Source organism: Epinephelus fuscoguttatus, linkage group LG19, assembly GCF_011397635.1.
Source record: "Epinephelus fuscoguttatus linkage group LG19, E.fuscoguttatus.final_Chr_v1".
Taxonomy (NCBI): domain Eukaryota; kingdom Metazoa; phylum Chordata; class Actinopteri; order Perciformes; family Serranidae; genus Epinephelus; species Epinephelus fuscoguttatus.
In genome coordinates, this window is record NC_064770.1 from 40,543,614 (window position 1) to 40,564,190 (window position 20,577).

The 20,577-nt window shown below is 42.1% G+C and overlaps 1 protein-coding gene and 1 long non-coding RNA gene across 3 annotated transcripts; one reads left to right on the forward strand and one right to left on the reverse strand.

The window, feature by feature from the left end:
* Window positions 1–1,438: 1,438 nt before the first annotated feature.
* Window positions 1,439–15,045, forward strand: LOC125879418 (E3 ubiquitin-protein ligase TRIM39-like). Of its 2 annotated transcripts, none has more exons than XM_049561294.1 (13): window positions 1,439–1,484; window positions 5,410–5,536; window positions 5,997–6,446; window positions 7,333–7,437; window positions 7,528–7,623; window positions 7,856–8,089; window positions 10,612–10,813; window positions 10,982–11,071; window positions 11,265–11,291; window positions 11,391–11,417; window positions 13,626–13,801; window positions 13,886–14,041; window positions 14,352–15,045. In XM_049561294.1, the coding sequence occupies exons 2-13, from the start codon at window positions 5,417–5,419 to the stop codon at window positions 14,556–14,558; spliced, it is 1,890 nt and encodes a 629-aa protein (XP_049417251.1). In that variant the 5' UTR covers window positions 1,439–1,484; window positions 5,410–5,416; the 3' UTR covers window positions 14,559–15,045. The 2 variants fall into 2 exon arrangements, with proteins under 2 accessions (XP_049417251.1, XP_049417252.1); XM_049561295.1 differs by lacking the exon at window positions 1,439–1,484 and adding an exon at window positions 2,117–2,137.
* LOC125879426 (uncharacterized) lies at window positions 3,815–4,697 on the reverse strand. Its single transcript, XR_007447888.1, has 3 exons — window positions 4,590–4,697; window positions 4,270–4,445; window positions 3,815–3,965 (listed from the first exon to the last, which is right to left on the reverse strand). It is a non-coding gene; the product is annotated as an uncharacterized LOC125879426 (long non-coding RNA).
* Window positions 15,046–20,577: the final 5,532 nt, after the last annotated feature.

A 20,577-nucleotide genomic window follows, 5' to 3' on the forward strand; every position in this document is an offset into this window, starting at 1 on the left:
CTTCTTCTTCTTTCTTCTTGCGAGGAAATCATACTTCCCATGGATGAAAACTCACCAAACTTTGCACAAAGGTCCAGTCTCATGCCAGATATCCTCAGCTGTAAACTCAAGCCAATAGTCCTGATGGTGGCGCTACAGCAAGCGTCTAAAGTTCAAAACTTTGAAAATTCATAACAAATCAACCATACGTGCTACAACTTCACAACTTTCATCAAACTGTAGCCCCAATACTGAAGAAACTTTTGTACATTTAAACCTATTAAAAATTATGAAGTTCATCACTGTTTTTTTTTCAAAAACTGTAAAACTTCTTAAACCTATCTCCTCCCACAGTTTTTGCTCAGTTGACACCAAACTTGCTACAGAGCATCTTCAGACTGTCCTACACAAACTATGTTTCTCAGATTTTTGATTTATCAAAAACTGAGCCTACAGTGCATCAAAATGTTTGACTGTAAACGGTACTGTAAACATATACATGCAAATTCTTGCTAAATAAATCTTCAATGTTCATGAAAAAAATGACAAAATTCTAGAGTCATGGTAGATGATGTGTGGCAAATTTCAGAATTTTATCTCAAAAACTGAATTTTTGACAGCGTTTTGAATTTTTGCTCTAATGTGAACAATTGGAGTCAATGTAAAAATGGCAATTTTAAACATCAGTTTTTCACTTATGAAGCAAATCAGTCATTGTTACAAACAAATTACCAACATCTCCATGCTGTCTAGATGCAATATGTGTATTTTCAGATTTTTGTTTCGATAACTGAATTTTTTACAGTGGTTTGAAATCTGCCTTTCCATGCACAGATGGCTGCTTTCCTACACAACAGTGAACGGCTTACTCAGTTTGTGAAGCCACTGTTGGGTTGCTACTTGCCAATTAGCTCAGAGCGGTAGATGACCGTCTTAGGTTCTAGAGGTTGCTCAGAATTCCCTAAAAATGCCCGGACCTGAGCCATCGCTGTGCAGCAGCTATAATGGTATTTATTTTACTTCTATTTAAAATTAATTTCTGTCTGAACATAAATTATATTTTTGTATTTTTTTTAGTCCAAACAAAGTTATATAAGAAGAAATAATTTAAACTTCTTAATAAACAAATCCGAAACGTTGGTTTATCCACAGTCATTAAATTAAATTTAAAAGTTAAAGTGAAAAACAAAAAATGTGGAAAAAAAACCGTGTTTTTTGTTTTCTTTTAAATTAATGTGACTTTTTTCCTCCCAGTTATTTTTATTTTTTATCTGTTGGTCTCACTGATCAATGCAATAAAGATGAAACATGAGCTCATGTGTCACACTGAGTGGAACTCGCCGGGCAGATGTGATACTTTAGAGAAACAAATCATCTCCACCTGTTAAACTCACCTGGCAACTCCTGCCTTCATTCATGCGCGAGTCTCCGCCCCCCGGTGACGTCACAGACTAACCTGAGTTTCCAGATTAGTGACAGAAACACGTCGACTGGCTGACAGGAAGGTAAGAAGCTTTTGACTCTCTCAAACTGACACTAGTTTCTCTTCAGACGTTTAAAATCTGCTCCTTCAACAAATCTGTGATCTGTGTCACCACAGAATGATGTCAGCTTTATTTAACGAAGCCAGGGTGTGTGTGTGTATGTGTGTGTATGAGTGTGTGTGTGTGTGTGTGTGTATGAGTGTGTGTGTGTGTGTGTGTGTATGAGTGTGTGTGTGTATGAGTGTGTGTGTGTGTGTGAGAGAGAATCTCTTTTCTTGAGTGTGTGTTTAATTCAGACACTCAACAGAAACTAAAGGTGAGGAGAGGCCAGCTGAGCTCTGCTTCTTCAAACTGATTCTGTAGATTGATTTTAACAGTGTGAGTTTACGCAGAGCTGCCCATCATGTAGCCCCTTCATCATCATCATCATCATCATCATCATTGTGTCTGTTTGTTATTGTTGTTTGCCTTTGTGGTGATTTTGTGTTTGTTTGTTCGCTGTAGCCCCGCCTCCTCCCAGCGGTCGTATAGTTCCTGTCTCCACAGTGAAAGTTGTGGATGGTCCCAACAGAAGCGTTCCTTAGCGTCCCCATGTTTGGTCCCCCCTCTGTTGGGGTACCTAGCACACAGATCTGGTACTAAAAGGTGGAGCTAGAAACCCTGCAGTCTGATTGGTCAGTAGAGGACGCTCACTCTGGTTTTATGTAACCTCTGTTCATACATCAGTAAACTACAACTATAAAATGAAAGAGAAAAAAATCACTTCATTCACTGGGCCGACTGCCGGCAACTTTTAAGGTGGAACGTTAACTTGTAATGTTACTCAATGCATGAGTTGATGACGTGAATCCATCAGCACACCTTAAATTTCACTGTGACAACTTTGACCATCACTTTAGTTTTTATATGACACACACTTTTAGTAATGACTTTAAAAATATAGATTCATTTGGAGCGGATTATGTGAAGGTCATATATTCTAATCCTCACTTCCTGTGGGCTACAGCAACACTAAACCCCTGAGCTTGCCTGAGAAGGACTAAATGCACAAAGCTGCTATTTTGAAATATCCCATGGAGAGAGACTCTCACTGCAGCCTGTTCTATTTTGTTGTGAAAATGTGGGCGTGCAGCCTCGTTCTGTGGACGATAAACCAGGTGCAGACTTCCATCTGTGTCACCGCTGATGAGGAAATACAGCGAGTGCTGGACGGAGCAGTGAGTGACAACAACCCCGCCCACATTTAAGAGGACTGTCTGAACACACCCAGGGTCTAGGTACCATGTCTGAAGGCTTACTGCTGGTTCCAGAGGGTTTGGTGGAGACGTGACTTTAGTGTCTCTGAAGCCAGTTTGTGTCTCGTTGTGACAGCTGTCCTCTCTGTAGTGACTGAATGTGTCTTCCTGGTTGTTTATTTGATTGACATTTTGCAGGTGAAGGCCCCGGGGCCCCTGATGCTTTGGGCCCCTGGGTGGTGCCTGTTAGGCCTGTTCAGTGACACACACTCTGACAGCTGGAGGTCGACCCTGAAGGAGGCAGAGTCGTATCAGACCTTTGTTCTTCAGCTGCTGCTGTTAGCTTAGCTTAGCACAAAGACTGGAAGCAGAGGGAAACTGTTAGCATGTCCATGTCCCAACTGCACCAGCTCTCAGGACCTCTGTTCCCTGCTGTTTCTGGTCTTTATGCTAAGCTAAGCTAAGCTAAGCTAAGCTAGTCCTGAACACACAGACCGACCTCAGCGTTTTATAAAACTTGTTTCCTCCTTCAGAGATTCTGCTTCTTCGCTCGTACAATCTGCGAGTTTGAATCAGACATGACACGTTGCTGTGTTACAAATGTTATCGTCACCATCACAAACGTGTCTGTCACACACACACACACACACACACACACACACACACACACACACATTCTTGTCATACTTCCTCTCTGCTGCTGACACAGTTTATATGAACCGTCAGTTCAGTCGTCGTCTCTGATCCAACTGATGCACATCGACTTCAACATTCAACCTCTCATGTTGTTTCAATGCAGTTGTCATGGTGACCGTGTTCACTTCCTGTTGGCCTCAGCAGCTTATAATCAAATAAACCCTCCTGTTTCACTGTGATATGAGTCTGGTGTGTGTGTGTGTGTGTGTGTGTGTGTGTGTGTGTGTGTGTGTGTGTGTGTGTGTGTGTGTGTGGCCCCGCCCCCTCTCTACCTGTGCTCACCTGGTCAGTGCAGGTGATTATCAGCCTGATCAGAGACACACAGAGAGACCTGCACACTCCTTCACCTGTCTGCCTTCACACCTGTCTATCTTTACACCTGTCTGTCTTCACACCTGTCTATCTTTACACCTGTCTGTCTTCACACCTGTCTATCTTTACACCTGTCTGTCTTTACACCTGTCTGTCTTCACACCTGTCTATCTTTACACCTGTCTGTCTTTACACCTGTCTATCTTTACACCTGTCTGTCTTCACACCTGTCTATCTTTACACCTGTCTGTCTTTACACCTGTCTATCTTTACACCTGTCTGTCTTCACACCTGTCTGCCTTCACACCTGTCTGCCTTCACACCTGTCTGTCTTTACACCTGTCTGCCTTCACACCTGTCTGTCTTCACACCTGTCTATCTTTACACCTGTCTATCTTTACACCTGTCTGTCTTTACACCTGTCTGCCTTCACACCTGTCTATCTTTACACCTGTCTGTCTTCACACTTGTCTGTCTTCACACCTGTCTGTCTTTACACCTGTCTGTCTTCACACCTGTCTATCTTTACACCTGTCTGTCTTCACACCTGTCTATCTTTACACCTGTCTATCTTTACACCTGTCTGTCTTCACACCTGTCTATCTTTACACCTGTCTGTCTTTACACCTGTCTGCCTTCACACCTGTCTATCTTTACACCTGTCTGTCTTCACACCTGTCTGCCTTCACACCTGTCTATCTTTACACCTGTCTGTCTTCACACCTGTCTGCCTTCACACCTGTCTATCTTAACACCTGTCTGTCTTTACACCTGTCTGTCTTTACACCTGTCTGTCTTTACACCTGTCTGCCTTCACACCTGTCTGTCTTCACACCTGTCTATCTTTACACCTGTCTGCCTTCACACCTGTCTGTCTTCACACCTGTCTGTCTTCACACCTGTCTATCTTCACACCTGTCTATCTTTACACCTGTCTGTCTTCACACCTGTCTGCCTTCACACCTGTCTATCTTTACACCTGTCTGTCTTCACACCTGTCTGCCTTCACACCTGTCTATCTTTACACCTGTCTATCTTCACACCTGTCTATCTTCACACCTGTCTATCTTTACACCTGTCTATCTTTACACCTGTCTATCTTTACACCTGTCTATCTTTACACCTGTTCTCCTTTGCACCTGTTTGTCCTCCACCCATATGTCTCTCTGCCTGTGTGTCCTCTCAGGTGTGTGTCAGAGACTCACCTGGCTGCAGGTTATTTTTGGCCATGAGCTCAGTTTGTGTGTCGGAGTTCAGCAGTTTGAGGAGGAATGTAGTTTGACCTGGTCCGTCTCTAACTGACGGCGTGTCGTCTTCTACAGGTGAAACTCTGTGACATCACACTTCCTCTTTACTCCGTGTGTTTCACATGTTGGATACAAACAAAGTGCAGCCGTGGTGGAAATTTAAATACTCTAAATACTTTAAATACTCAGTTACTGCAGTTCTTGGTCTGGTCGTTGGCGTCGGTCGGTTAATTTGGCTGACGAGGTGAATGAGAGGACTGTCTCTGTGGACTGTCTCTGTGGACTGTCTCTGTGGACTGTCTCTGTCCCGGGTTGTTTGGATTTAAAGTTGATGGTAAAAATCTGCCTCATGTTGTTTTGGTGTCCTCTGACATGTCCTCTGATATGTCCTCTGACGTGTCCTCTGACATGTCCTCTGATGTGTCCTCTGACATGTCCTCTGTTGTCCTCCTGCAGCAGCGGCATGACGATGGCGGAGGCAGCAGCTCCAGAGCTGTTCTCAGAGCAGGAGTTAACCTGCTCCATCTGTCTGGACCTGTTCGATGAGCCCGTCTCCACCCCCTGTGGACACAACTTCTGTCAGGTGACAACCTGAGACACACACACCTGAGAGACATACACACACCTGAGAGACATACACACACCTCAGAGACATACACACACCTGAGACACACACACCTGAGAGACACATACACACCTGAGAGACACATACACACCTGAGAGACACACACCTGAGAGACATACACACACCTGAGACATACACACACCTGAGACACACACACCTGAGAGACACATACACACCTGAGAGACACATAAACACCTGAGAGACATACACACACCTGAGAGACACACACCTGAGAGACATACACACACCTGAGAGACATACACACACCTGAGACACACACACCTGAGAGACACACACCTGAGAGACACATACACACCTGAGACATACACACACCTGAGACACACACACCTGAGAGATATGTTTATTTGTTGACATCCTGTGTGAACGTTGTCCTTCTTCTTCTGTGGTGTGTTTGCAGGCCTGTATCGGAGGTTACTGGGCGTCCAGTCCTGTGTGCACCTGTCCTCTCTGTAAGCGGCAGTTTGAAGAACGTCCTCAGCTCAGCGTCAACAAAGTCTTCGCTCTCATCGCAGATAAATACAAACAGGCTCGTTATGGCGCCGCAGGGTTACCTATGCCCGTCAGGGACGGGCTGCCTGCAATGACGGGCGCTATGACGACAACTGCCGCAGACGCCGGCGGCACTAACCCGTTTGTGACGGCGTCAGGTGAGGAGGTGGTGTGGTGTGACGTGTGTACAGGTGTGAAAAAGCCTGCTGTCAGCTCCTGTCTCACCTGCACCGCTGCATACTGCACTGAGCACCTGCAGCCACACCAGACCACGCCCTTCTACTCCAAACACCCACTGATGGACCCCCTGGAGGCCCTCAGGGGCCGCACCTGCAAGACACACCGCCGCCTGCTGGAGGTGAGCAGAAAGACACACTGACTGTGACATTTGACAGTTTGTGACCTCAGAGAAACAACTTCCTGTTTTTATAGAAATCAGGATATCAGCCGTTAAACCACCTCCTCCAGATAGTTACCTGTCTGACTGACATCACTTCCTCCACAGTTGCATGAAGGGGTGGAGCTGTCCCCATCCTCTTCTTCATCATTATCATCATCACCTGAGTATCACTATCTGACCTGTTGACATTATCTGTCTGGTCCCAGATACTGTTTATATTAATGAGGTGTCCCACAGGGCTCAGTACTTGGTCCTCTACTGTTCCTGCTGTCCATGTCTCCACTCAGCCGACTGATACAACACCACTGTGTACGTTTTTAAAGTTGTGTGGACAACATGAAGTTAATCTCCTGTGACACCACGGGGCAGGAATTACTTGTTTACACTTGGGCTTAATTATTGTCTCTTAAGGACATTGAGATATTATTATTGTCTCATTTAAAGGCATTGCAACGTAATTGTCTCGTTAAAAGACATTGGGACTTTATTATTGTCTTGTGAGGACATTTGGGCAAATCAGGTGACACAGACTGTGTCTTCAGACAGAAGGACATTCCCAGCGTGGCGTTTGGAGACAGGAGAATTATTCCAGAGTTTCTTAATGAACAAATCACAGACTTTTAGTTTGTCGCAATATTTATAATTTATTTTTTTACAGCTGTGTTCAGACATCGACTGTTAAAAATAAACCCAGTGTCTCCGCATGAGGACAGAATTATTTCAAACTATTTACTGTCCAAAGGAACTGTTTAGTTTTTATATTCAGATCTGATGAAGTGATGATTATTATGATTGTTATAATAGGGACAGGACTGTTTCACTCCTCATGTGCTCACCTGTCCAGGTATTCTGTCGGACGTGTCAGCGCTGCATCTGTGCCATCTGCGTCCTGGAGGAACATCGGACACACAAAACTGTCTCTGTCCAGACCGAGAGACTCAGTAAACAGGTAGAGACCAGGAGGGACAGGTTACTGTTGCTATAAATGAGTGAATGAATGAATGAATGAATGAATGAATGTGTCCATCTGTGTGTTCAGAAACATGTGGCGAGGACGGAGCAGGAGATCCTGAACCGGATGAAAGAGAAGGAGATTCTTGTGACTCAGCTGAAGAGGAAGTTGGAGGGAGTCAAGGTGACACATCTTTGTCTTTATTATGATTTAAACTTTATTTAAAAGCTGGGGAGTGAACAGGCTCAGTCTGGACAGTCTGTGTGCTCACCACCTCCACCACTGACTGTCACCTCTCAGCCGTTCATCCATACACAGCATTCAGACAAACACTTCCTGTTTGTATTTAAAGTTTAATTAACCTCCCACAGATCCATAAAGACAGATTTAATTATAGTAATTATTTTATCATCAGAGCTACGCAGACGGGGAGCGAGGGGAGGTGGAACACCTTTTGGACGAAGTGTCTGGCGCGTTGGACAGGATCCGGTCTCAGGTGGTGGGCGGGATCCAGCACCAGCTGGACGCTGTGATGTCAAAAGGAGGGGGTCTGGTGAGTCGTCTGGAGGCGGAGCTTAGCCAGCTGATGGACAGGAGAGCCACGCTGGAGGTGCAGGCCATCAGTCAGGATCATATTGGCTTCCTGCAGGTGAGAACTCAACGTTTCTTTATCTCCATGAAGGGCTGAACGACTTGGCTTCAAAATAGTGTCACAGTGTTTTTATGTTTTATTGCGATTCACAATAAATATCGCAATATATCTGTGATATATAAACCGCAGCTGAATATACCATCAAAATATTAGATAAACTACAGTTACAAAAAAGGTACCGTTATAATTAAATCAATCAAAGCAGATCCACTTGTGCTTTTATTTTGAAACACCCGGCTCACCTGAAGATGGAAGTGTTGATGTGTTTCCTGTGAACCGAAGCCGAATCATAGGAAACAAACCAACACATCTCCAGTTCTCATGGTCACGGTGTTTGGACGTCACAGTGGTGCTCCATGGTTCTTATGTTGATGTGTTTGGACGTCACAGTGGTGCTCCATGGTTCTTATGTGTTTGGACGTCACAGTGGTGCTCCATGGTTCTTATGTTGATGGTATTTGGACGTCACAGTGGTGCTCCATGGTTCTTATGTTGATGCATTTGGACGTCACAGTGGTGCTCCATGGTTCTTATGTGTTTGGACGTCACAGTGGTGCTCCATGGTTCTTATGTTGATGCGTTTGGACGTCGCAGTGGTGCTCCATGGTTCTTATGTTGATGCATTTGGACGTCACAGTGGTGCTCCATGGTTCTTATGTTGATGCATTTGGACGTCACAGTGGTGCTCCATGGTTCTTATGTTGATGGTATTTGGACGTCACAGTGGTGCTCCATGGTTCTTATGTTGATGGTATTTGGATGTCACAGTGGTGCTCCATGGTTCTTATGTCAATGTGTTCACAGCAGCAGGGCTGTCAACTTTTCAAAAAACCTTGGAGTGAGATTCAGTGGGGCCGACCACAATTTCATCGTTTAGGCCTACACATAAAATTTTTGTTTGTTAACTGATTTGGTAGATGTGATCCTGATCCCTGCATCCTAACGGGCTTTTGCGGCACCTGCTGGAGATGGATAAGGCCTATTACTTTACATACAAATACTATACAGAGAGAGACAATGGTGGTGTAGTTGGGGTCTGGGGGTCCTCCCCCAGAAAATTTTGGATGTGGTTGATGTGATTTCTTGCATTCAGGTGGGTTGAGGGGTAGCATTCTGGAGATGGGCAATACCTACGTAACCACATACTCCAAACAACCACAGTGCAACACCAGGGGACTGACTTTAGTTCTTTAAAATTATATACTATCAAAATCTAAAGTTTTAGCTGCCAGTCACTGGTTGAGTTGACACAGAATGACCCTCGAGCATTAACAGGGTAAGTAGCCAGATAATTAAGTGCCAAATACCTGCCTGGTTTCTCCCTGTCCCTCTTCTATCTGTTGCAATAACATAGATAATAAATGTGCAAAGCGAAATTCATAAATAGAAATAAGAATAGTAGTGGTGACATAGCTGTGGAAATTAACCTCAAAGTCACTTTTATGCTCTAGATATTTTCTCTCAGCCAGTTATAATCTCTCCTCTCCTGTGAAGACCCTGCATGATCATCCTTGCTGGCCTCTGGTCCACTGTCTCCTCCCTGACCCTGCTCTTTATACTGTGGCAATAAAGATTAAATATGTCTGCAAAGCAATAGTGAGCACACGTTCTTATTAAGGAGGAGTGGGTTTATTCCTAGCATGAAACTAGCTAGCAAGGTATTTAACATAGGTAACAATAACATTAGTGTTCTTGTTAACTTGATATATTGGCATCTATTAATTAGTCATCATTTAGCTAACATTATCTACATGCAACAGCATCACTCAGCTTACACAGTTTGTTTGGAAGAAACCGTGCAACGTTTTTTGCTTCTTGCTGGCTGGTTTGCTGAACATAGTTAACACACAGCAGCACACGTCTGGTCTGTGCGATTGATTCAGATCACAAGATGACGGCATGTGTATGCCGCCTGGCGCCGTCTACTCATGGTGCGTTTAAAGACGGCTCAGAAAAAGACGTTACCACATGTTAAAAACAAATTGAACGGTTGTCACGCTGTAAAAAGTGCGGGGGACATGTCCCACGCGTACCCCCCTGTCCGCTACGCCCGTGCTCTTCATACTAGCAGGAGGGCATCATTCGTCATTGTAGGTAATAGTAGCCTAGTTATGTAAGGTGGTGCCACCTACTGTACAGGAGTGGAACGACTACCAGCACTTTTTTTTTTTTCGAGTGAGAAATTGGAGGTGTAGCGTGAGACTGTGTGAAATCAACCAATTGTGTGACTCTAACGGCGAATCTGAGAGTTGGCAGCTATGCAGCGGTGCTCCATGGTCACAAATGGTGACTCAGTGTTTCAAGTCTGGAGCTCTGCAGATGCAGAAACACACAGCTTACCTGTGTCATGTTGGCGACTTCATAAAATGAGGTCAGACTTTTGACTCCATGTTGGTGGAGTCATTTTATAGAACACTGATACATGGTCCACCCTGTCTCTATGTCCTTTACACAGATCATTACCTGCTGAGGACCTTGAGTCTGTCAGCACCTCCTCACCCTCTGTCTCTCGTCCTCAGAGTTTTGAGGATGCCACAGCTCCTCTGGCCGAGGACCAGCAGGACGAGGTGGACGAGGATGAGTTCTCCCTCCACTTCCAGCTGGGGGAGGTGAAGAGCGCCCTGTCTGACGTCAAGGACAAGATGGATGACATCAGGATGGGGGAGGTCCACCCCAGAGGCTCCAGAGGGTCCCGAGGGTCCGGTGGGTCCCAGTTGGACGGTCAGTTACAGCCTGTGTCAGAAACTGTTCAAGATCAATGAGACGTTTCATCACTGATTTTTACAGTGTTCGTTAAAGTGATGATGTCAGACGCCTGAAATTAAGGACAGCGTCTGTCCCTGTAAGAAAGACACTCGTTGCAGTACTGACTCGTCTGTTGTGTTTCAGTGTCGTCAGGTGACCTGATGATGGCAGAGAGCATGCTCAGTCTGAGCAGGAGCACGACCAGTCTGAGGAAGAGTCAGTGGTCTCTGAGAGGTGACTGATGCCACACCAGCTGCTCCATCATTACATCACTCATTCATTCACTCATTCATTCATTCATTCTTCACCTGCAGAATCATTCCTAACACATCTGCCTGCGTCAGTCTGATCACTGTGTGTGCAACAGTGTATCTGTGGCTTTTATTGTGAAAGGATGACTGATTGTCTGTTTTCTGTCTCCCTTCAGAAATGAAGAAGATGAAGCCGGTCTCTGGTACGTCCTTTAATGAATATAAATATAAATATAAATATAAATACAAATACATTAGGTATGAATGATGTGACGTGTTAATCTGCTTCATGTCGTTCACAGGACATAAGAAGGCTCGAGTCTACATGGGTGAGTCTGCAACTGTTGTTAACTGTTATTTATTTGTTTATCATACTTTTATTATTAAATATTATTCACTGTTATAGATTATCACAATAGAATATTTACAATTATAGATTATATATCACTGCAGATTATTTATTATAGAGTATTAGTATAGATCAGTGGTTCCTGACTGGTCCACAGTTTAATTTATTCAGTATCATACGCGTGTTTGTCTGTGTCACAGCTTCCTGTCTCTGTCCAGTATCTGTCCGTTAGTCAGTCACTCTACAGCAGGAAACAGCTCTTCAAAATAAAAGCTCTGTGCTGGAAATTCACTTTACTTCAAAATAAATTATGTGTTTTTGCAAGTTAGAGTTAGAAAGACCTGCTTTTGGACCATGACCCACCAGTTGGAAACTTCTGGTTTAGATTAAGTGTTATTATCGATTGTTTGACTGTAGATAATTGATTGACTATTGATTATTTGTTACTATAGAGTATTTATGACTATGGATTATATATCACTTAAGATTAGATATTATAGATAGATTATTATATATTATGGATTATTTATTACTATAGCTTTTTATAGATCGTCTATTATCATTGATATTATAGATTAGATTTTATACATTATAGATGGATCACTATAGATTATTTATTACTGTATATAATTACTACATTATATATTTTATACAATAGTTTTTTATTATTAAATTTTTTAATGGTATTTACTACTAATATTTTCTACTGTATTGATAATGATGATGATGGTGATGATGATGATGATGGTGATGGTGATGATGGTGATGATGATAATGATGATAATGATGGTGATGATGATAATGATGGTGATGATGGTGATGATGATGGTGATGATGATGATGGTGATGATGATAATGATGGTGATGATGATGATGATGATGATAATGATGGTGATGATGATGGTGATGATGATAATGATGATAATGATGATGATAATGATGGTGATGATGATGGTGATGATGGTGATGATGATGGTGATGATGGTGATGATGATGGTGATGATGATGGTGATGATGATGATGGTGATAATGATGGTGGTGATGATGGTGGTGATGATGATGGTGATGGTGATAATGATGGTGATGATGGTGATGATGATGGTGGTGATGATGATGGTGATGATGATGGTGATGATGATGATGATGATGATGGTGATGATGATGGTGATGATGATGGTGATGATGGTGATGATGATGATGATGATGATGATGATGATGGTGATGGTGATAATGATGGTGGTGATGATGGTGATGATGATGATGGTGATGATGATGGTGATGGTGATAATGATGGTGATGATGATGGTGATGATGGTGATGATGATGGTGATGATGGTGATGATGATGATGGTGATGATGATGGTGATGATGATGATGGTGATGATGATGGTGATGATGATGGTGATGATGATGGTGATGATGGTGATGATGATGATGATGATGGTGATGATGGTGATGATGATGGTGATGATGATGATGATGATGGTGATGATGGTGATGATGATGATGATGGTGATGGTGATGATGATGATGATGGTGATGGTGATAATGGTGATGATGATGGTGATGATGGTGATGATGGTGATGATGATGATGATGATGGTGATAATGGTGATGATGATGGTGATGATGGTGATGATGATGATGATGATGATGGTGATGATGATGGTGATGATGATGATGATGATGGTGATGATGATGGTGATGATGATGATGATGATGATGATGATGGTGATGATGGTGATGATGATGGTGATGATGATGGTGATAATGGTGATGATGATGGTGATGATGATGGTGATGATGGTGATGATGATGGTGATGATGATGGTGATAATGGTGATGATGATGGTGATGATGATGGTGATGATGGTGATGATGATGGTGATGATGATGGTGATAATGGTGATGATGATGGTGATGATGATGGTGATGATGGTGATGATGATGGTGATGATGGTGATGATGGTGGTGATGGTGATGATGATGGTGATGATGGTGATGATGATGGTGATGATGATGGTGATAATGGTGATGATGATGGTGATGATGATGGTGATGATGGTGATGATGATGGTGATGATGGTGATGATGGTGGTGATGGTGATGATGATGGTGATGATGGTGATGGCGTCAGACCTCAGATCTTTCTTGATCTGTCCCCTCACTGTGTCCTCTCTGTCTCCAGAGGATGTGACATTGAACCCGGTGACGGCGTACCCGTTCCTGATCCTGTCTGAGGACAGGAAGCAGCTTAAGCGAGGTGAGAAGCTCCAGTTCTACAGGAACAGTCAGCAGCGCTTCGACGTCTGGTCCTGCGTCCTTGCCAAAGAGAGCTTCAGCACCGGGCGACACTACTGGGAGGTGAGCGTCCCCACGCACAGGTAACACTGGTCCATGAGCCGCACCCCAGGACCTGACCGTCTCCTCTGTGTCCACCTGTGGCAGGTGTTTGTTGGGGAGAGTAAGGACTGGAAGCTGGGCGTGGTCAGCGAGTCGGCGCCCAGGAAAGGCCTGTTCGACATGAGCCCGTCTAACGGATACTACGCCATCTGGTGGAGCGGCAGCCAGATGAGGGCGCTCACTGCTCCGCCCCTCACCAAGGTCCAAACACAGTACATCACATTATCGTGTTATGTTAAGAGAAAAACTGTTTTAAAAGTTTGTTTTCCTAAAAATAATGTAAACAAACCTTAAGCTCAGGTTTACTTGTTGTCCGATAGTTTAGTTGTTGTCTGACAGTTTAGTTATTGTCTGATAGTTTAGTTGTTGTCTGACAGTTTAGTTATTGTCTGATAGTTTAGTTGTTGTCTGACAGTTTAGTTATTGTCTGATAGTTTAGTTGTTGTGATAGCTTAGTTGTTGCTGACACGCAGCAGGACTAACAAACAGAACTCTGTGTTGGATCGTACAGGTGAAGAGTTCTCCAAAGTTGCGTCAGGTGGGCGTGTTCCTGGACGTGGAGGAGGGTCAGGTGTCCTTTTATAACGTCAAGTCTGGCTCAGAGATCTACAGCTTCACTGGATCCTCCGAGTTCACCGAGAAGATGTTTCCTCTGCTGGGGACCGGAGACAAAGAGGTCCCCCTGGTCCTCATGACCACACAGCACCAACTGGCCTGAGGGATGTGACCAGAGGAGGGGACACGGAGGTCCAAATCTGGGGGACATAATGGGAGAAGACAGAGGGGGACACTTGGACATTAACAGCTGTCAGAGGACGTGGATGTGGGGACGTCCAGCAGGACAGACACAGTCTCACCACAGATGAAACAGATTTCAAAGATCTGACAGAAGTCGACAAGTCACTGCCACAAAACGAAAATCTGCTGAGTTTACTGATCTAAAAAGTTTAGTTTAATAAGTTCATCATGAAACAGACTAAAATATTATTCTTATTAAAACTAAATCAAATTATGAACATGTATTTATAAAGTGTGTCATAGTAAATTATTCTAGCTCATGAAAAGCTGTTGTTTTAAAATGTCGTCATAATAAGAACAAAAATCTGTCAGCTGATGAGGACACCCGTGTCACCTGTCTGAAGCAACATGTGAGTGAGTCTGTAATAAACAATATTAATAATAAAAACAAAGTGAAACGTCACAAATGTTTCCGACTGATTTCACTGATCGTTAGTAAGTAAAGAAATATTTCACTTTATCCTTTAATCAGATCAAATAAAACTGGTTATGTGCAAAATGTTTTTTTTTATCCCACTTTCTTTCTTCTTCTTTTGTTTTTACACATTTTATTATGTTTTATTTTCCTCTTTACGTGGATGGTGATGATGATGACGATGATGATGATGATGGGGGGCGTGCTTCACTAAATCAGGTTTATTTTTTCATTTATTCATTTTGACTTTATGTATTTACCATAAATGTTATTGCTTATCATCATATTTTCATCATCATGAACCGGCACATTTAATCAAACTGATCCATGGTTGAAGTCATCTGACACTTCTGCTGTGACGAGTCTAAACGTCACTGTGACAGAATATCTGATTAAAACAGAAGCTGTTGGTGGTTTTGGATCAGACTGTCAGCGGGCTGCAGTGTGCCGCCTCCTGCTGGTCATATATGTCGTGCAGGATGGTGTTGAACCTTCCTGTGGACCTACCAAAATAAGTTTTATGTTTTGTACATTTCAGAATAAAAGACAAAAGGTTAAAAAGCATGAAGTGTTTGAAGCAGAAATGTCCTGTTGATACCGAGTCCGTCTGCTTTACTTAAAGGGACAGTTCATATTTTTTTGATGTGGGTTTGTGTGACGTCCTGATCCACAGTCAGTGTGTTCCCATATGGAAAAGATATGCAGTACAGGCCAAAAGTTTGGACACACCTTCTCATTCAATGCGTTTTCTTTATTTTCTCCTTCAAGACTGTTGGAAAACCATTTCAGGTGACTACCTCTTGAAGCTCATGGAGAGAATGCCAAGAGTGTGCAAAGCAGTAATCAGAGCAAAGGGTGGCTATTTTGAAGAAACTAGAATATAAAACATGTTTTCAGTTATTTCACCTTTTTTTGTTAAGTACATAACTCCACATGTGTTCATTCATAGTTTTGATGCCTTCAGTGAGAATCTACAATGTAAATAGTCATGAAAATAAAGAAAACGCATTGAATGAGAAGGTGTGTCCAAACTTTTGGCCTGTACTGTAGATAAATCTTATAAAGTTTGTATCTCTTTTGTCTGAAACTTGTACGTAATGCATACGACAGTGAAACCAGATATAAGATCCTTATTAAATTTGTACAAAATGAAACTTGTATGATTTGGGTACTCATAAGAACACTATATGACAGTAATTCCACATACAATATCCTTAGTAGAAAAATGTAATATCAAACTTATATGAGTTGGACAATAATCAGTGAAACTAAACTCTTGTAAGTATTATAGAAAACACTTACAAGATTTACTTGTGGTGCCACAAACATGAAACAACATAATCTGATAATAAAATTGAAGGGAAAAGCATATGAGTTGACTGAAAGCAGGTTTTCAACATGTAATGACAAAGGACTGTTAAAATGTTGCTAAGTTTAGCATTTTTGCAAAACCAGGCATCATATTCTTCTCTCTAAACTAATTAATTTTCCTAAAATTATTACATGGGTAATATTGTTTAACATTTTAGGAGCAATTATATCCAATAAGTTAGGAAAAATGATGAAATCAACACAGCAAATATTCCCTGTCGAATGTATTCAATGTAACGCAGAGATTGAAAAAGACTATTCATCCCATTCTTGTAGAAATATATATATATATATATATATATATATATATATATATATATATATCACTGTAGATGCAACTCTTAAGAGGTGGCAGGGACCCAACCCTCCAGCATCACAATCAATGCCAAGATCACAGAGCTCCGTGCCAAAAGTAAAGCATCCCCTTAAATTGAGCTTTGTTGCTTGTTGTGTAATTTCAGTACTCAGACTGTTGAAAACAAACACACTGTTCCATGTGAAATGATTATTGTTCAGCAGTGGTAAATATTAGTCAATATAAGTGACTATGCCTAATTTGTTTTGCGAATAAAGTTTCATATGTGAGTCATGTGTTTCTTATGACAAAAACTTATATGAAACTGACTGTACAGATTCGTATATATAAAGTATGTATTTTTTATAATCTTATTTCAAATTTCATAGGCTGACATTTAAGAATTCTTATAGAAAAAACATAAAGAAAACATAGTTTATCATGACATTATATCCCTTAACATACAAAAACTATATGTAATGGTACATATTCATATATGTTTTTATAGCCTACTGGTTTTTATTAAACGACATATAACCAGCTCAGTGGCCTAGTGGTAGAGTGTCCACCCTGAGACTGGGAGGTCGTGGGTTTGATCCCCGGCCGGGTCATGCCAAAGACTATAAAAATGGGACCATTGCCTCCCTGCTTGGCACTCAGCATCAGGGATTGGAACTGGGGGTTAGATCACCACATGATTCAAATGCGGAGAACAAATTTCACACACTCAGGTGTGTGACAATCAGTGGAACTTTACGTTTACCTTTAATGAGCTTATATAAAGCATATAAATAAAGCATAATTCCCCTGCAGAATATATTTACATACTTTACATACAGAAAACATATATATAATGGTATTTGTTCATATATGTAAAGCATATGTCTTTAAACAGACATATAGGAAAAACTGCAAAAATTCTATGTAACGTATGGAAAACGTACTTTGACATGTACTTTCCTTATATACTGCATACATAGATTTCACATGATTCTTATGTAATTCTTTTTATTTTCTTGTATGAAAAAAATGGCCACTTTCAAGAGTAAATCATATAAGCCTTATATGATGCGCAATACATAAAACATACACTGAAGGTGATGGAACTTCTTACAAGTTTTTTCTAGTTCTTTTCCATATGGGTTATAAGATTGTGCCACAACTGTTTTGTTGGAACAACATCCTTGGTCCAGAAGAATATTATTCCTGGCAGCAAAAGTTGATGTTTGTAATATGACCATCTGTGAGTCCAAGCAGGAGACACATACTGTAGGGTCCAGATCTATCTGAACACCAAATATAACAGACCGATCAGTCACAACACTGGACCAGCAGCTTCACACAAAGCCAAATACAGTGACTGTAGCTTCCAGAGTTAAACCGACAACAGAGCGAGGAAATATTAGCATCCATTGTATGTCTATGTGCGGTGTACAGCTGAGTAGATTTGGTTGGATCATAGACAAACAAACTCTTTGGACAATAAACAATATTCAGTACGAGTGTTCATAGATCTAAAGAAAGCATTTGATGCAATAAATCACAAAATTATGTAACAAAAGTTGGAATGGTATGATATTAGGGGGGCGGGGCTTAGTTGGCTAAAAAGCTATATTGAAAATAAACAACAATTTGTGCAGTTGGGTGAGTATAGGTCAGCATGCTTAGATATCACTTGTGGCGTCCCACAGGGATCGATACTTGGACCAAAGTTATTTATATTATAGATAAACGATATAGTTAATGTCTCTAATATTCTTAAATTTGTCATTTTTGCTGATGACACTAATATGTTCTGTTCTGGTGAGCACTTACAACAGCTATTGGGGGATGTCACAACTGAACTAGGGGAACTGAAACTGTGGTGTGATAACAACAAATTTTCTCTGAATGTTAGTAAATCAAAGTTTATTTTATTTGGAAACAGTTCACCCTAACATACAGGTAGAAGAAAGTATAGACGGCTTTAGCCTTGAAAGAGTTTATGATTATACTTTTCTGGGAGTGAAAATAGATCACAAACTTAACTGGAAAACCCATATAGACCATGTTAGGTTGAAGATGGCAAGGAGTGCTGGCATTTTAGGTAAGATCAGACACATATTAAACCACAAAATATTGCACACACTGTACTCTCATTTTACCATACCTGACATATTGTGCTGAGATCTGGGGAAACACATACAAAAGCAACCTACAACCTATTATTACTATGCAGAATGGTATGCAGACTTAGGAGCAGAAGCTGAGCAGCGAGGATGGAAGACTAGGATTTGTCCAGTGGAAGTGGGGTGTAGGGGATTCATAGCAAGATCAGCTGTCTCGCTCCTGGGGGAACTCGGAGTGCGGGGACAGAGTTTGAGGAAGACAGTGAGGGAAATGTCAGATGAAGCAGCCAGAGCTAGTCAGTGGATTTGGATGAAGAGAAATAATGTCAGTTGGGGCCAGCAGGGAGAACTACTAAGCAGGGTACATAACTCCTTGAGATCAGGTGGAGAGATCCACTTCCTCTCAGGAGGAAGTCCAGGAAGAGGAAGGATATTTAAGTGTGGGAGTGGCCTATTTGAATCCTTTTTGTTTGAGACCATGCTGCAAGGTGAGTGTGTTTGCTGATCCTGTGAGTTTATCTATCTCCTTTAACTTTAGCTTATATTGTAGTTATGCTATGTAGCGTGTGAAACAGAGTGTGGTGAATGTGCTAGGAAAGGTAGTATCAGCACTGTCTCTACCTGGAGCTCGCATGTAAAAGCCTGGGTTTGTTGAAGGTGGCAGTGCTGTTTGGGCTGAGAAAGCAGCTCCTCACTTCACTGTGTTTTTATCAGTTGAGTCTGACTGTGATGAAAGCAGAGAGATAACAGCTTCAGGTGACATTATTAAGGTGCAGCAGTGAAAATATTATTAATAGAACATAAACTTAAAGAGGCGACAGATAGGATTTGGTTTTTTTTTAGCTTGGCGCCACCTAGCGTCAGTGGTGTTGCTCGCACTGTAGCAACGGCCAAATTGAGCGTGGGGATCAGAGATAATGAATAAAATGCAGGCTGTAAAGCCACCAGTATACCTCTATGTATATGTAGAATGAGAAGGTGTGTGGACACTCTACTAAATAAATGAGTAAAGAGACCGAGCAACAATTATCAGATTTATCTGAAGAAAAAACAAATAGTAATGCAAATAATTATAGCAGAATGCACAGTACCAGTACAAACAGCTCACAGTAAATGACACCAATATGTACAGTACCAGTACAAACAACAGTAGACACAGTGGAATTATACCAATATGCACATGTAAACAGTCCCCATTCTAGAATAAACGCTACCGTATGGAAACCATGCGGCCGGTTGGAGCTCAAATTGAATGGGAAACAAAGTCCAGGGTTCACTTAGCTGGGCGTAACTTAGCTGGGCGATGTCCGTGGATAGCTGCCTCCGTGAGAAGAGAACAGAAGGAAGGGAGGGGGGTATCACTGTCCGAGGGCTGCCGAAGAATTGCAACCAGGATGTCAGCCAACCAACACTCTCTACCCGCTCCCTGGTTGCGGCGATTTGCGATGCTGGCCAGCTAGGAATGAACTAGCAGCCAGTACAGTCCAGTCCTCTCTGGTCTAGCTAACATTTAGCCGTGTTACTTACTGATCCATTAGAAAGAAAGCTAGCTGGACATGGGTTTTGAAGCCTCTTTGGTCACGGAGCTCACTCCATCTCTTGAACTCCTGACTGAGGTTTACTCTTGTTTTTCCTCTTCTTTTATCACTCTCCTTTTTGCTCTTCTTTGCCTCCTCACACAGAGGAGCTCCTTTTCTTTTGCTAGGCCGTTTTTCACTTGTCTCCAAACTTTGTCCGTCTGCCATTGTGC

Bases quoted from the DNA above. Each gene is read 5' to 3' on its own strand.
- LOC125879418 (XM_049561294.1), top strand. From the start codon at position 5,417: ATGACGATGGCGGAGGCAGCAGCTCCAGAGCTGTTCTCAGAGCAGGAG. The intron at 11,292-11,390 runs GTACGTCCTTTA...TGTCGTTCACAG, and splicing joins GAAGATGAAGCCGGTCTCTG to GACATAAGAAGGCTCGAGTC. The intron at 14,042-14,351 runs GTCCAAACACAG...TGGATCGTACAG, and splicing joins CTGCTCCGCCCCTCACCAAG to GTGAAGAGTTCTCCAAAGTT.